At 43.5% G+C, this 13,322-nt stretch overlaps 1 protein-coding gene across 1 annotated transcript in view; it reads left to right on the forward strand.

Annotated features, from left to right (window-relative positions):
- AACS (acetoacetyl-CoA synthetase) overlaps positions 1-13,322 on the forward strand; it is a 67,565-nt gene that overhangs the window by 24,790 nt on the left and 29,453 nt on the right. Inside the window, exons 5-7 of the mRNA XM_032791200.2 lie at positions 568-665; positions 10,911-11,025; positions 11,947-12,028. Coding sequence (XP_032647091.1) covers positions 568-665; positions 10,911-11,025; positions 11,947-12,028 — 295 coding nt within the window. The remainder of the gene's footprint in view (positions 1-567; positions 666-10,910; positions 11,026-11,946; positions 12,029-13,322) is intronic.

Consider the following 13,322-nt stretch of genomic DNA (forward strand, 5'->3'; position numbering starts at 1 on the left):
TCCACCTGCCCTGGCATGCTTGTGAGGAGAGGGCTGCTGTTGACTGAATTTGCCTTACAGTTGGATACTGGGCATTTCATAATCTCACTTCTAAACAAACTTTGTTTTCCAGTACTTCTAAGTGTCTGGTAGCTTTTCAGTAATGGGTAGTCCTATATCTTCAGTTCACATTTGCCCTGGCCATTAAATTACTCTCCTCTTTTCCCATCCCTGTGCAAATCTTCAGCTTCCTTCCCCCTCGGCCTCATGAGATTTTTATGAATAAACAAGATCTGGATCTTTGTGACTGCAGTGGAAATTGGGAGGCCCTCAAATTTGGAGTAACTCTTTCAGTGCAGTTACAACTAATTTTCTCCAGTGTCTGTAATAGATGCTGTCTCTTAGAAGGGGGGAATGGCAGCTGGCAGTAGAAACTTGCAGGTGCAGTTATGTTTCTGATGAGACATTTTATTTTGTTTCTCTTATTTGCACGTCTGTATAACCTGACTACAGTAAAGTTTAAATTTACTTTAAGATCTGCACATTCCAGGTTTCTTCATTCTTTAACTATTGAAATCTTGTTTGTAGGTTATTTGCCCAATGGTATTCACGCAGTGGAAGCAATGCTGGCTGCTGCGAGTATTGGTGCTATTTGGAGTTCAACTTCGCCTGATTTTGGAATTAATGTAAGTAATCTCAGTATTTCCCATTCCACGGAAGTTATAATTATGAGCCTGCCTAGTGCAGATGGTTGTTAGATCTGGGATGTATCTGTTTAGAGTTGACTGAAGATGTACATGTTCCATTTGTTTACTACTTCTGCCATCTTGTGGCAAAACCCCAGAAAACTAGATTTTCTTCCCAATTTGAGAAAGGAAACTGATTGGGCTGAAAGAACAGGAGTACTTGTGGCACCTTAGAGACTAACACATTTATTTGAGCATAAGCTTTCGTGGGGTACAGCCCACTTCATCGGATGCATGCAGTGGAAAATGCTGTAGGAAGATATATTATATATATACACAGAGAACATGAAACACTGGGTATTACCGTACACACTCTAACAAGAGTGATCAGTTAAGTTGAGCTATTACCAGCAGAGGAGAGAGAAACTTTTTGTAGTCGTAATCAAAATGGTCCATTTGCAGTAGTTGACAGGAAATTGTGAGGAACAGTGTGTAGGGGGGAAATAAACCCGGGGAAATAGTTTTACTTTGTGTAATGACCCATCCACTTCCAGTCTTTATTCAAGCCTAATTTAATGGTGTCCATTTTGCAAGTTAATTCCAATTCAGCAGTCTCTCGTTGGAGTCTATTTTGAGGTTTTTTTGTTGTAATATTGCGACATTTAGGTCTGTTATCGAGTGACCAGGGGGATTGGGCTGAGACTTTTCAAACTGCCATGGAATCTGGAAGCCCAATTTCCATTAATTTAAACAAAAACTAGGTGTTCAGGTCCGTGAGAAGTTTTTTAAAGTTTCATCTTTAAATTGTTCATTTCCAAATCAAGCCTGGGTTGGTAGTGTGCAATAGTTGTTGCTGTCTGACTGCTCATTTGCCGTGTTACGTGAATTGGTGCTTGATTCACTCCGCAGAGGATAGATCACAAAAAGCACCACCAGTTAATACCAAATGGCACCCTTGCTGACAGGGCCAAAGGTTGAGTAGGCTATGGAAACTGACAGTCTTCCTGGTGTCCAGATGGCCTCTCCAGAGTACGGCTCCAGCACATAAACATTGTAAGAATATACTGTGGATGGTATGAGACTCCTTCCTGTCCTTATCTCTCAATGAGTTTATGCCCTGAACATGCAGATCAATAGCTCTTGTGCTAGCTAGAATAGTTTACAACTGCGGAAGCTATTCCTATTCATAGATCTAATTGTCTTTTGAATTATACTGAGCTATTTGCCTGCAATATTCACTGCCACCGGATGGTTTTGCAAGTGTTTATATGACAAAAGAAAAACCGGTATCTACTTTCTCCCAGTTTTTTTTCCTGGTTTTACTTTTATCCTGTTATCGTAGAATCATAGAAGATTAGGGTTGGAAGGGACCTCAGGAGCTCATCTAGTCCAACCCTCTGCTCAAAGCAGAACCAACCCCAACTAAATCATCCCAGCCAGGGCTCTGTCAAGCCAGGCCTTAAATCCTCTAAGGATAGAGATTCCACCACCTCCCTAGGTGCGTTACCACTCTCCTAGTGAAAAGGTTTTTCCTAATATCCAACCTAAACCTCCCCCACTGCAACTTGAGACCATTACTCCTTGTTCTGTCATCTGGTACCACTGGGAACTGTCTAGATCCATCCTCTTTGGAACCCCCTTTCAGGTAGCTGAAAGCAGCTATCCAATCCCCCTCCCTTTCTTCTCTTCTGCAGACTAAACAATCCCAGTTCCCTCAGCCGCTCCTCATAAATCATTTTTGTTGCCCTCTGCTGGGCTCTTCCCAATTTTTCCACATCCTTCTTGTAGTGTGGGGCCCAAAACTGGACACAGTACTCCAGATGAGGCCTCACCAATGCAGAATAGAGGGGAATGATCACGTCCCTCTATCTGTTGGCAGTGCCCCTACTTAAAAATTTTTTTAAAAAATTTATAAAATGTTTACCTGTAGCATTGTATTTTTCAAATATGTTGGTGACATACTAATGATTGAGAAACTGTTCACCTACATTAGTGGCATAAGAATCTCAACTATAATTGTGCAGATGTTTATAAAAATACATAAATGAAGACCAGCTACATAAGCAATGAGATGCAGTGGTTATTTATACTTCTTGATCTTTATCTAAAACCTTGCCATACAGTAAGACAGCAGAGATTAATTTGATTCACAAAATTTTTAAAGAATTAGCATAGAGTGTACCTGCTCACTTACACTGACACATTGTCCAACCTGTTCTTAAACAGCCAATGACAGGGATTCCATAATCTCCCTTGAAAGCCCATCCCACTTCTTAAATATCCTTAGAAAGTTTTTCCTAATATCTAACCTAAATCTTCCTTGCTGCAGATTAAGCCAGTTACTACTTGTCCTACCGTCAGTGGGCATAGAGAGCAATTGATAACTCTTCTTTTAAGAGCCCTTAATCTATTTGACAACTGTTATCAGGCTCTCCCCCATCCCACCCCCACCCTCAATAATTATTTTCTCAAGTCTAAACATGCCCAGTTTTTTTAACCTTTCCTCATAGGTCAGGTTTTCTAAACCTTTTATTACTAGAGTCCTGAAAACCTGCGGATAACCACATCCGCGGATGCCGATATCCACAAAAATGGTCAGCGGATAGTGGATCAGATGCAGACACAGCTGGGCAGGGCTCTATCACCAGTGGCATCTGGCCAGTGGCAGCCGGCTCAGGCAGCCCGTAGGGCGCAGAGTGCTTGGGGCCTGGAGCTGGGCAGCAGATTGGAGTTGGGGCTGTCCAGCGCCTGCTCGCTGCACTGCTTCCTGTCCAGCAGCTCAGGGCCCTCAGGCAGTGCTAGCAGTGCCGATATCCCCACCATGGCCCGGCCTGGCAGTACTGGCCGGGCTTCCTGGCCCTCCAGCTCCTGGACAGCAGGACTGGTCTGTAGCCATGCGGATTGGAGCGGGCAGTGCCCTACCCCTCTGCCCCACTGGGATGCAACATGTGCTGCTACCGCCATGTGCCATCCCTCGTGAGCCAATGCCCCTTCCCCTCAGCTCCTCCCCGCCTCATGCCACTCCTTCTCAAGACCTCACCCCTGCACTGCCTGTTACCTCCAGTCCTCATTCTCATGCTGTCTCTTCCCTGCAAAACTCCGCTGCGCCCACTCACTCCTGCCCCCCTTCCCCTCCTGCCCATCACCAGCCCTTGTGAGACTGCTTGCTGATGCAGATACAGGTAAAAGACGGCTAGCGGGTCGGATCACGGGTTGATCCTGGCGGATCCACTTTTTTGTATCTGCACAGGGCTCTATTACTTCTGTTTCTCTGGGCTTCTCTAATTAGTCCATATCTATCTTAAAGTGTGGCCTCCACAACTGAACACGGCACTCTAGCTGATGCCTCATCAGCACCAAGTAGAGTGGGACAATTATCTAGCATGTCTTACATACGACACTCCTATTAATATACCCCAGAATTAAATTAGCCTTCTTTTCAACTGTTTATATTTGCCTATTTTGCAACTGCGGTACATTGACTCATGTTCAGTTTGTGATCGACTATAAACCTGAGATCCCTTTTTAGCAGTACTACCACCTAGCCAGTTATTCCCCATTGTGTAGCTATATATTTGAATTTTTCCTTCGGAAGTGTAGTACTTTGCACTTGTCCTATTGAATTTTTTATTGTTGAAGTCTGACTAGTTAGTTATCCAATTTGTCGTTCATTTTGGATTCTAATCCTGTGCTCGAAAGTGCTTGCAACCCCTCTCAGCTTAGTGTCCTCTGCAAATTTTAGGAGCATATTTTAGGAGCATATTTTCATTCCATTATCCAAGTCATTAATGAAAATATGGAATAGTACTGGATGTAGGACAGACCCCAGCAGTATCTCATTAGATTCATTTTTCTCTCTCCCCTCCCACCCCCGCTCCCTCCAGTTTGACAGCAAACCATTGATAACTACTCTTTGAATATAGTCTTTCAACCTGTTGTGCACCTACCTTGTAATACCTTCATCTAGGCCACTCTTCACTCGTTTGCTTATGAGAATGTCATGTGGAACAGTGTCAAAAGCCTTATTAAAATCAAGATATATCCAGTCTACGGCTTCCCTTCCCATCCCATCCACTTGGCCAGTAACCCTGTCTAAGAAGGGAATTAAGTTTGGGATGATATCTATATCTATCATCTAATTTTTTTTCTTGACAAATCTATGTTGGCTCTTACTTATAACCCTCTTGTCCTCTAGGTACCTACTGATTGTTTAATAATTTGTTCCAGGTAGTTGAGTTGTCTGGTCTGTAATTCCCGAGGTCTCTTTTTTCTCCTATGTTTGCCCTTCTCCAGTTCTCTGGGACCTCACCCATCCTCCATGAGTTCTCAAAGATAATGGCTAATGGTTCTAAAATTGTTTCAGCTAGTTCCTTGAGTATCCTACGGTGCCTTTCATCAAGCCCTGCTGACTTGAGTACATCTAACTTATTTAGATATTCTTTAACTTGTTCTTGCCCTGTTTTTGGCTTGCATTCCTTCCCCCCTTGTTAATGTTCATTGCCGTGTGTGTAGGAGAGAGGAAGTTTCTAGTTAAAGATGTGCATGTAGAAACTAGCAAGTGATCTTACTGGCAGTGTGTGTTGCTCAATGTCATAGTTATAGTCTCTAATCTAATTCATCTTTAGCCTGCGCTGCAGGTTGGTTTTCCAGTAATATAGAAGGCACTTCTGATTTTGGCCTTTTGAATGTTGATGCACAGAGCTATGTTGAGTCACTGTGGATAAGCTTGTGTTTGTAACTGCCTATCACTTTATCACAAGGTCTGACAGGCAATCTAGTAGGTTATATTGTAAGTATTCAGTTTTTGGGTGGAAGCTGTCTGTCTTTGCGGAATGAAACTGCTACACAGAAAGCACTAAAACTATCATGACATCACAGTTCTTGCTTGGCACCTTTTGAGCTAGTTGACCTTCATTTTCTTATCCACTTTAAGGCATAAACTGTATCTTATGGGATGGGATTGTAAACTCTCTAGCACATCATGAGCCGTACTAGATGCAAACCACAATGGTAATACAGGAATATTGAATCCCTGTTCGTTCTTGCAAGATCTTTAGACTGAAAGTGTTATGGGGCAGGGACTGTTGCTTGTTATATTTGTATTGTAGAAATCACAGTGGGGACCAACCTGGTTAAGTGATTTAGGTGTTACTGCAATATAAATGGTTAGTAATCATAGACCTGGAAGGGACCTTGAGAGGTCATCTAGTCCAGTCTCCTGCACTCATAGCAGGATTAAGTATCTAGACGATCCCTGACAGGTTGTTGTCCAACCTGCTCTTAAAAATTCCCGATGGTGGAGATTCCACAACCTCCCTAGGTAATTTATTCCAGTGCTTGACCACTCTGAGAGGAAGTTTTTCCTAATGTCTAACCTAAAGCGCCCTTGCTGCAATTTAAGTCCATTACTTCTTGTCCTATCCTCAGAGGTTAAGAAGAACAGTTTTTCTCGCTCCTCCTTGTAACAACCTTCTATGTACTTGTAAACTTATGTCTCCTCTCAATCTTCTCTTCTCCAGACTAAACAAACCCAATTTTTTCAATCTACCTTCATAGGTCATATTTTCTAGACCTTTAATCATTTTTGTTGCTCTTCTCTGGACTTTCTCCAATTTGTCCACATCCTTCTGAAATGTGACACCCAGAGCTGGACACAGTACTCCAGTTGAGGCCTTATCAGCATGGAGTAAAGCAGAAGAATTACTTCTCGTGTCTTGCTTACAGTACTCCTGCTAATACATCCCAGAATATTTTCTTTTTTTGGAACAGAGTTACACTGTTGACTCATATTTTAGCTTGTGATCCACTATAACCCCAAGATCCCTTTCCACAGTGCTCCTTCCTAGGCAGTCATTTCCTATTTTGTATGTGTGCAACTGATTGTTCCTTCCTAAGTGAAGTACTTTGCATTTGTCCTTATTGAATTTCATCCTGTTTACTTTAGACCATTTCTCTAGTTTGTCCAGATAATTTTAATTTTAATCCTATCCTCCAAAGCACTTGCAGTCCCTCCCTGCTTGGTATTGTCCACAGACTTTATAAGTGTACTCTCTATGCCATTATCTAGATCATTGATGAAGATATTGAACAGACCTGGACCCAGAATGAAGCTCTACAGATAGCTAAAAATATTGAACTGTTGTTGTGCCCAATAGGGACTAGAGGGCACCATAATTCCATTTTCTTGTTGAAAAACCAATCTTTTGTGCAATACAATGATTAAAAAAAACTCTCTACCTTATAATGACCAATCTGTTCTACAGATATTTTCTGCTTGGTCTGAAAATGACAGAGTATTTTCTTTGCAGTATAATTTGATCTTTCATCTGGGGAAGATTGTTCATTTTACTTGTTCTACAATGTACAAATGTGTTTCTCTCCATGCTGATGGGCTATTTTCAGTGCCCAGTTGTATTAAGTTTTTGTGATTTTTTTTTTTTTTTTAACTAGGCTTAGCCTTGGGATATCTGTACCATCAATATCACTTATGCTCCTTCTGTTAGTCAAAGGCTGGGTTGGCTCAAATTTAAATCCAAGTTGGTGGCCTTGTGATAGTCAGGGAAGTAGCAATATCAATTCCCACCCAAAGGGTAGATCTTTCTCCTTCCATGCATACATGTAACTCCATTAACACAATTAAAGTTTGCACATCTGCATTTTTGAGGTGGAACTGTGTGGTTCTAAGTAACTTGTAGCTTTCAACAATATTTCATAATTAAAGGTATATATTTGTTCTGTGAAATATCGCGGTCATCTTGCATTGCTCAATCAATATTTTATAGGCCCTGCATCTCCTAAATCTTAGGCAAGTCTGGAGGGAACCTGTTGCCAGAGGCAAATAAAACAGAGAACTAAGGGGTTCCCTCCTGTGTGGAGTCCTTCCTCCTCCTCTCAACACCCTTTGTGGGCCTTCTGTTTGCCTCAGAGGTATAGCCACAGGCGAAGGGGACAGTTTGGCCCATGCATGTGGACATAAAAGCATAAGTTCAGATCTCACACTGAGAACTGTGTGGACAAACCCCTGCAGGAAGACCCTTGAAGTCAGTGTGGTCCCATGCAGGAACAGGAGGCCACCTGCACCGGTCTGAGTAGAAGATCTGAGCCTAAGAGAATCAAGCTAATTCTAATGCATCTGGGCTTCCTTGAGATTTGATCCCGGCTGAGCTATCTGGTTGGATTCAAGTCACGGTATCACCAGTGAAACAAGTTCCATCTACTTGTATTCTCCTTGCAGAGGAGGGCTTGGGATCATCTGATCTCATCCTGTCATGAATCTAGTCCAGCTGGTTAGCATGGCCCAGATAAGATTCCCCCCATCTTGTGATTGTCTGTCTTGGATTTCCACTTCCCTCCCCCCAACTCCTGCCACACAGGACATTCCTGGTATTCTGTCAGTCTCGTTTTTAAACTTTCTTGTTTTTGTTTTTAAAGCCGCTTATTTAGACACTGTATTCAGCGTGGGAGACAGCGGTCTTTAGTGTGTGTGCATATTACTAGGATACTTGAACAATTCCTGGAAAACACTGCAAACAAATCCATAAGATGGTAAACTGATGTGAGACTGTCACAGACTTGGCTATAAACTCTTTGGAGAGCGACTTGAATGTTGTAATGTAATTAAATCAGCGTGTCTGAGTATTCTCAACAGTGAATGCTTTAGATAAGTTTCTTGAAAACCTGTGTCATGTCACTGGAGTGAGACTGGGGATTTTTCAACTAACTCAGTGGCTAGGACAAGAAGCAAAGGGCTTGAATTGCAGCAAGGGAGGTTTAGGTTGGACATTAGGAAAAACTTCCTAACTGTCAGGGTAGTTAAGCACTGGAACAAATTGCCTAGGGAGGTTGGAGGTTTCTAAGAGCAGGTTAGACAAACACTTCTCAGGGATGATCTTTCTCTTGTGGGCAGGGGACTGGACTAGATGATCTCTTGAGGTCCCGTCCAGTCCTGCAGTTCTGTGACTGAAGCTTGAATGTTTTGAATTTTACCTTTTCTCTCCCCTTCTTCCTTCCGCTTCCCTGAGAAACAAACCTTGGTGCTTTTCTGTGTACTAGAAAATGCTTTTCTTTAATTGATAGCCCAGAGAGTTGATGAGTGACTGTTACTGGGACAACTTGTGGAGTCAGATGAGAGTAGAATTTAAAGGAGACAACGAAGTGCTTATTGCCCAAAGTGCGAGAGGAATGTCTGCAAAACCCAGGAGCAATATCTGAACTAAAGGGGAAACTCTCTATTGTGGAGAATTGGCATGAGGACCTCTGCACCACCATAAGCTCTATGGCAGGGATCTCAAACTCAAATGACCGTGAGGGCCAAGTGAGGACTAGTACATTGGCCCAAGGGCCGCATCACTCATGCCCCTCGCCCACTACTGCCCCTGGCCCTGCCTCCACGCCACCCCTTCCGTAAGGCGCAACCCCTTCCCTTCCCCAAAGTCCCTACCCCAACTCTGCCTCTTCCCCCTCTTCCCCAAATCCCCGCCCCTGCCCCACCTCTTCTCCGCTGCCTCCTTTGAGCGCGTGGCTCCCTGCGCCTCCTGGAAAGTGCTAAGCACTGCCAAGCAGGGGAGGTGCCTGGAGGTAGGCAGAGGAGCGGGGATGTGGTGTGCTTGATGGGGGAAGGGGGAACGGTGGGTGAGGGGAGCTTGGCGGGTCGCAGCAAATAACTCCATGAGCCGCGTATTTAAGAATCCTGCTCTATGGTGAGGCTGCGTGGACATTGGAGAGGTTATGCACGGCCGGGTCTCTGCACTCCTTCAGGAGGTTGCATACCAACCCTGACTAGGCCAGCATGGAGAAAATACAGAGTGGGAAGAACTACAAGATGCCTGGTTATGATCTTGCTCACATCAGTCCTGCACGAGAGTAACTCCATGGACTCACTCCTGTTCACACTGGCCTGAGAGCAGAATCAGTCCAAGTTTATCCTCAGCTGTGCAGATCCAGTCGCTCAGAATCGTCCTTTTGGCCTTGGAATTAATGAATCTGCATAGGGACAGTTGCTGGTGTTTTGCTGCGAAGAATGAAATAGTAGACATACACAGGCTGTAGTCATGCAGCTGTGCCTGCAGATTGAGTGGGTGAAGTCTCTTTTCCCAAGCCCACACAGAACTTAATTACTCTGGCTTTAAGCAGGAGGAGGAGGGGACTTCCAGTTTACTGTAGTGGTTTAATTAGATTTCTACTTCAGTTGGGCTGGTCCCAAAGGCTGGTTCTGTGCAGGAGACTTGTAAGCTGCTCATTATTTATTTAGTACAATTTCTTAGTTGCTGTTACCACATTTACTGTGTGTATAAAAGAAATAATAGTCTTCCTGGGTGAGTGATTTAAGGAAATTGCTCTAAGTGCAGTATATAAGAAGCTCACAGGAATTCCTAGAAAACTAGTTGTTGTATCTGATTTGGGCTAATATGCAGAGGGCTAGGCAGGGGGCAGAAAGGAATGGAGGTGTTCATTTGCTGAAAAATGAAGTTTCAGGGTGACTGAAACTATTTGCAAACTTGGGTCCAATCCGGTAAATTTTCCCTTTTTAAAATTTGTGCCCTAGGGAGAAGAAACTCAAAGAACTGCATTAACTTTTTTTTTCTTTTTGCAATGCCTAATCATGTCAATCAAATTAGTGTTTCCTTTACTAACTTTCATTAGCAGAAGCTATGGTTTCAAAGTGATGTGACCTTTCTGGTGTTGGGGTGTGTGTGTGTGTCTATATATAATATATTTAAATGCAGAAATGTTTTTTGGTTTCTTAGAAAAATACATTATTTTGCTGCAGTGGCTTCAGGCCAGATTTCCAAAGAGATTTAAGTGCCTTATGATGCATATAGGAACCTGGTGCTAGGTACGCACCTATCTCCCTTACAGTCAATGCTCATTAGGTGCCTAACCCACTTAGGCATATTTGCACTTAGCTCCATCATTAGGCACCTAAAGAGCTTTGTAAATTTGACCCTACAACTAATAGTGTTACTATGTTATTCTAGGTAATCGATCTAGGACACCGTAGTACTTTTTGGGACAGGCATTGGGATTATAAAACAGATTGGCCCTCACACCCACTGTTCCTTAAAATGCTGGGGGTGGATGGAGAAAACAGAAGTGATTGGTATCTTAACATTATCCCCGTATGCTGCCAGACCTGTTCTCTTCTTGACATTTTGTGACATAGCTTGGTCTTCGCAACCAGTGGCTTTTTCCCCTATGCAGTGTTGTTCATGATTATATTTCTTGTCCTTTCCCTTTACTCCACAGGGCGTACTGGACAGGTTTTCCCAAATTCAGCCCAAACTGATCTTCTCTGTTGAAGCTGTCGTATACAATGGCAAAGAACACAACCACATGGAAAAGCTGCATAATGTAGTAAAAGGTATTTCACTTCATACCCTATTACAGCAAGTAGAGCTTGTGGGGAAACTTCAAAGCTGTTTATAAGTGATGAGGGAATTCCAATCTTTAGGCAAAACTATTTAGCCTTTTTGGGTTTTTAATTAAAACAGCAACTGTAAAAATCCTTATTTTCCTCTTGATGAGAATAATTCACATGGTGTGATTCCTGCAGGATTAGTGCGAAAGAGCATATTGCTGAGCTGACTTCTCCCTCCTACCACTGCTTCCTGGCTCACTTACCTGGGATTGGGCCTTTCTCCACTCAAAGAAGCAGAGAGAGCATGGAACATTTATATACTTAGGAGGAAAAATGCCCCATGTGCTTATGCTGAACAGATGGAGGCAGTGTTTGCTAGTGAACAGAGCACTGGATCAGACCTGATTCTATTCCGATCTCGGCGACTAGCCTAATGGTTGATCTTGGGAAAGTCACTTTACCTCTCTGTGCCCTCGGGTTCCCTATCTGTAAAATAGGGATAATGATACTGGCCTTTTGTTTAAAGCATGTTGAGGTCTCCTGATGAACAGTGGTCTATTGGAGCTGGGTATTGCTATTCATCTTCATATGGCCAAACTCCGCTGTCTCGTATGCTCATGAAACTTGTGACTCACCGGGGTTGTGTGGATTTTTCTAATAAGAAAAAGTTGGCCTGTGGGACTGGTTCTAATCCTCCCATTGTTGATGTTACACTGTATTTACATCCAAGTTTCAGTCTCTTGTTGCTTGTGCTGTTTGACATTGTCAGTGACAAACAGAAAGATGGGAGTTGGGAAAAGCTTGAATTGTTTCCATTACTCAGTACATGTATGACACAAACTAACTGTAACAGAGAAGAGGCCTTTTTTGTTTATGTAACTGGAAATAAGTGAATAATGTTTTTTCTACTCATTTTTTCTCTAGGACTCCCAGATTTAAGAAAAGTGGTGGTAATTCCATATGTTTCATCAAGAGAAGTGATAGATATTTCTAAAATACCAAACAGGTAATGGGACGAAATCAACTTTTGGGCATGTGCTGTGTCTATCAGAACTAGAGATGGGGTGGACCTGGAACCCTGCATGGATTTTTCTCACCAGTACGTCCCTGAATGTTGGGAAGATTTAGAATTTGGCTGTATTTGGTCCTTTCCAGTCCTGCAGTTCTATTACTGAAGCTTGAATATTTTGAGTTTCACCTTTTCTCTCCCCTTCTTCCTTCTGGTTCCCTGAGAAATAAACCTTGATGCTTTTCTGTGTACTAGAAAATGCGTTTCTTTAATTGATAGCCCAGAGAGCTGATGAGTGACTGTTACTAGGACAACTTGTGGAGTCAGATTTAAAGGAGACAACGAAGTGCTTATTGCCCAAAGTGCGAGAGGAATGTCTGCAAAACCCAGGAGCAATATCTGAACTAAAGGGGAAACTCTCTGTTGTGGAGAATTGGCATGAGGACCTCTGCACCACCATAAGCTCTATGGCAGGGATCTCAAACTCAAATGACCGTGAGGGCCACGTGAGGACTAGTACATTGGCCCAAGGGCCGCATCACTCATGCCCCTCGCCCACTACTGCCCCTGGCCCTGCCCCCACACCACCCCTTCCGTAAGGCGCAACCCCTTCCCTTCCCCAAAGTCCCTACCCCAACTCTGCCTCTTCCCCCCTTCCCCAAATCCCCACCCCTGCCCCACCTCTTCTCCGCTGCCTCCTCTGAGCGCGTGGCTCCCTGCGCCTCCTGGAAAGTGCTAAGCACTGCCAAACAGGGGAAGTGCCTGGAGGTAGGCAGGGGCGCGGGGATGCAGCATGCTTGGTGGGGGAAGGGGGAACGGTGGGTGAGGGGAGCTTGGTGGGTCGCAGCAAATAACTCCATGAGCCGCGTGTATAAGACTCCTGCTCTATGGTGAGTATAGTAGGATAATCTGCATTCTAGGACTTCCAGTCTGCCTGTAGCAGAGCCTGCACAGGATGTTAACTGTGCCACAAGTTGATGCATTGTAGCTTCACACCTTGGCTTGCTGTGTGGTGAGTCACAATGTAGACAAGCCCTCTGGTTGTGTGATGGGGGCGGGCTATACAAGTACCTACCTGCTACTCCTGCCTCTGTATGGGGCTTTTAAGAGTGGCAGCTGTTGATATGTGCAAATTTGTAGGCCTGTTCTTAAAATATAGCCCTTAATATCTTAGTCTTAACATTTTGTTGACATTTAATTTTAAAGAACCCCCCCAAACAACTAAGCAATTTAAACAAAAGTCTGAGAAGCCAAAAGAAAAAAAGTAGGGTTACATATACAGACTGCATTA

Source organism: Chelonoidis abingdonii, chromosome 22 (genome assembly GCF_003597395.2).
Source record: "Chelonoidis abingdonii isolate Lonesome George chromosome 22, CheloAbing_2.0, whole genome shotgun sequence".
NCBI lineage: Eukaryota > Metazoa > Chordata > Testudines > Testudinidae > Chelonoidis > Chelonoidis abingdonii.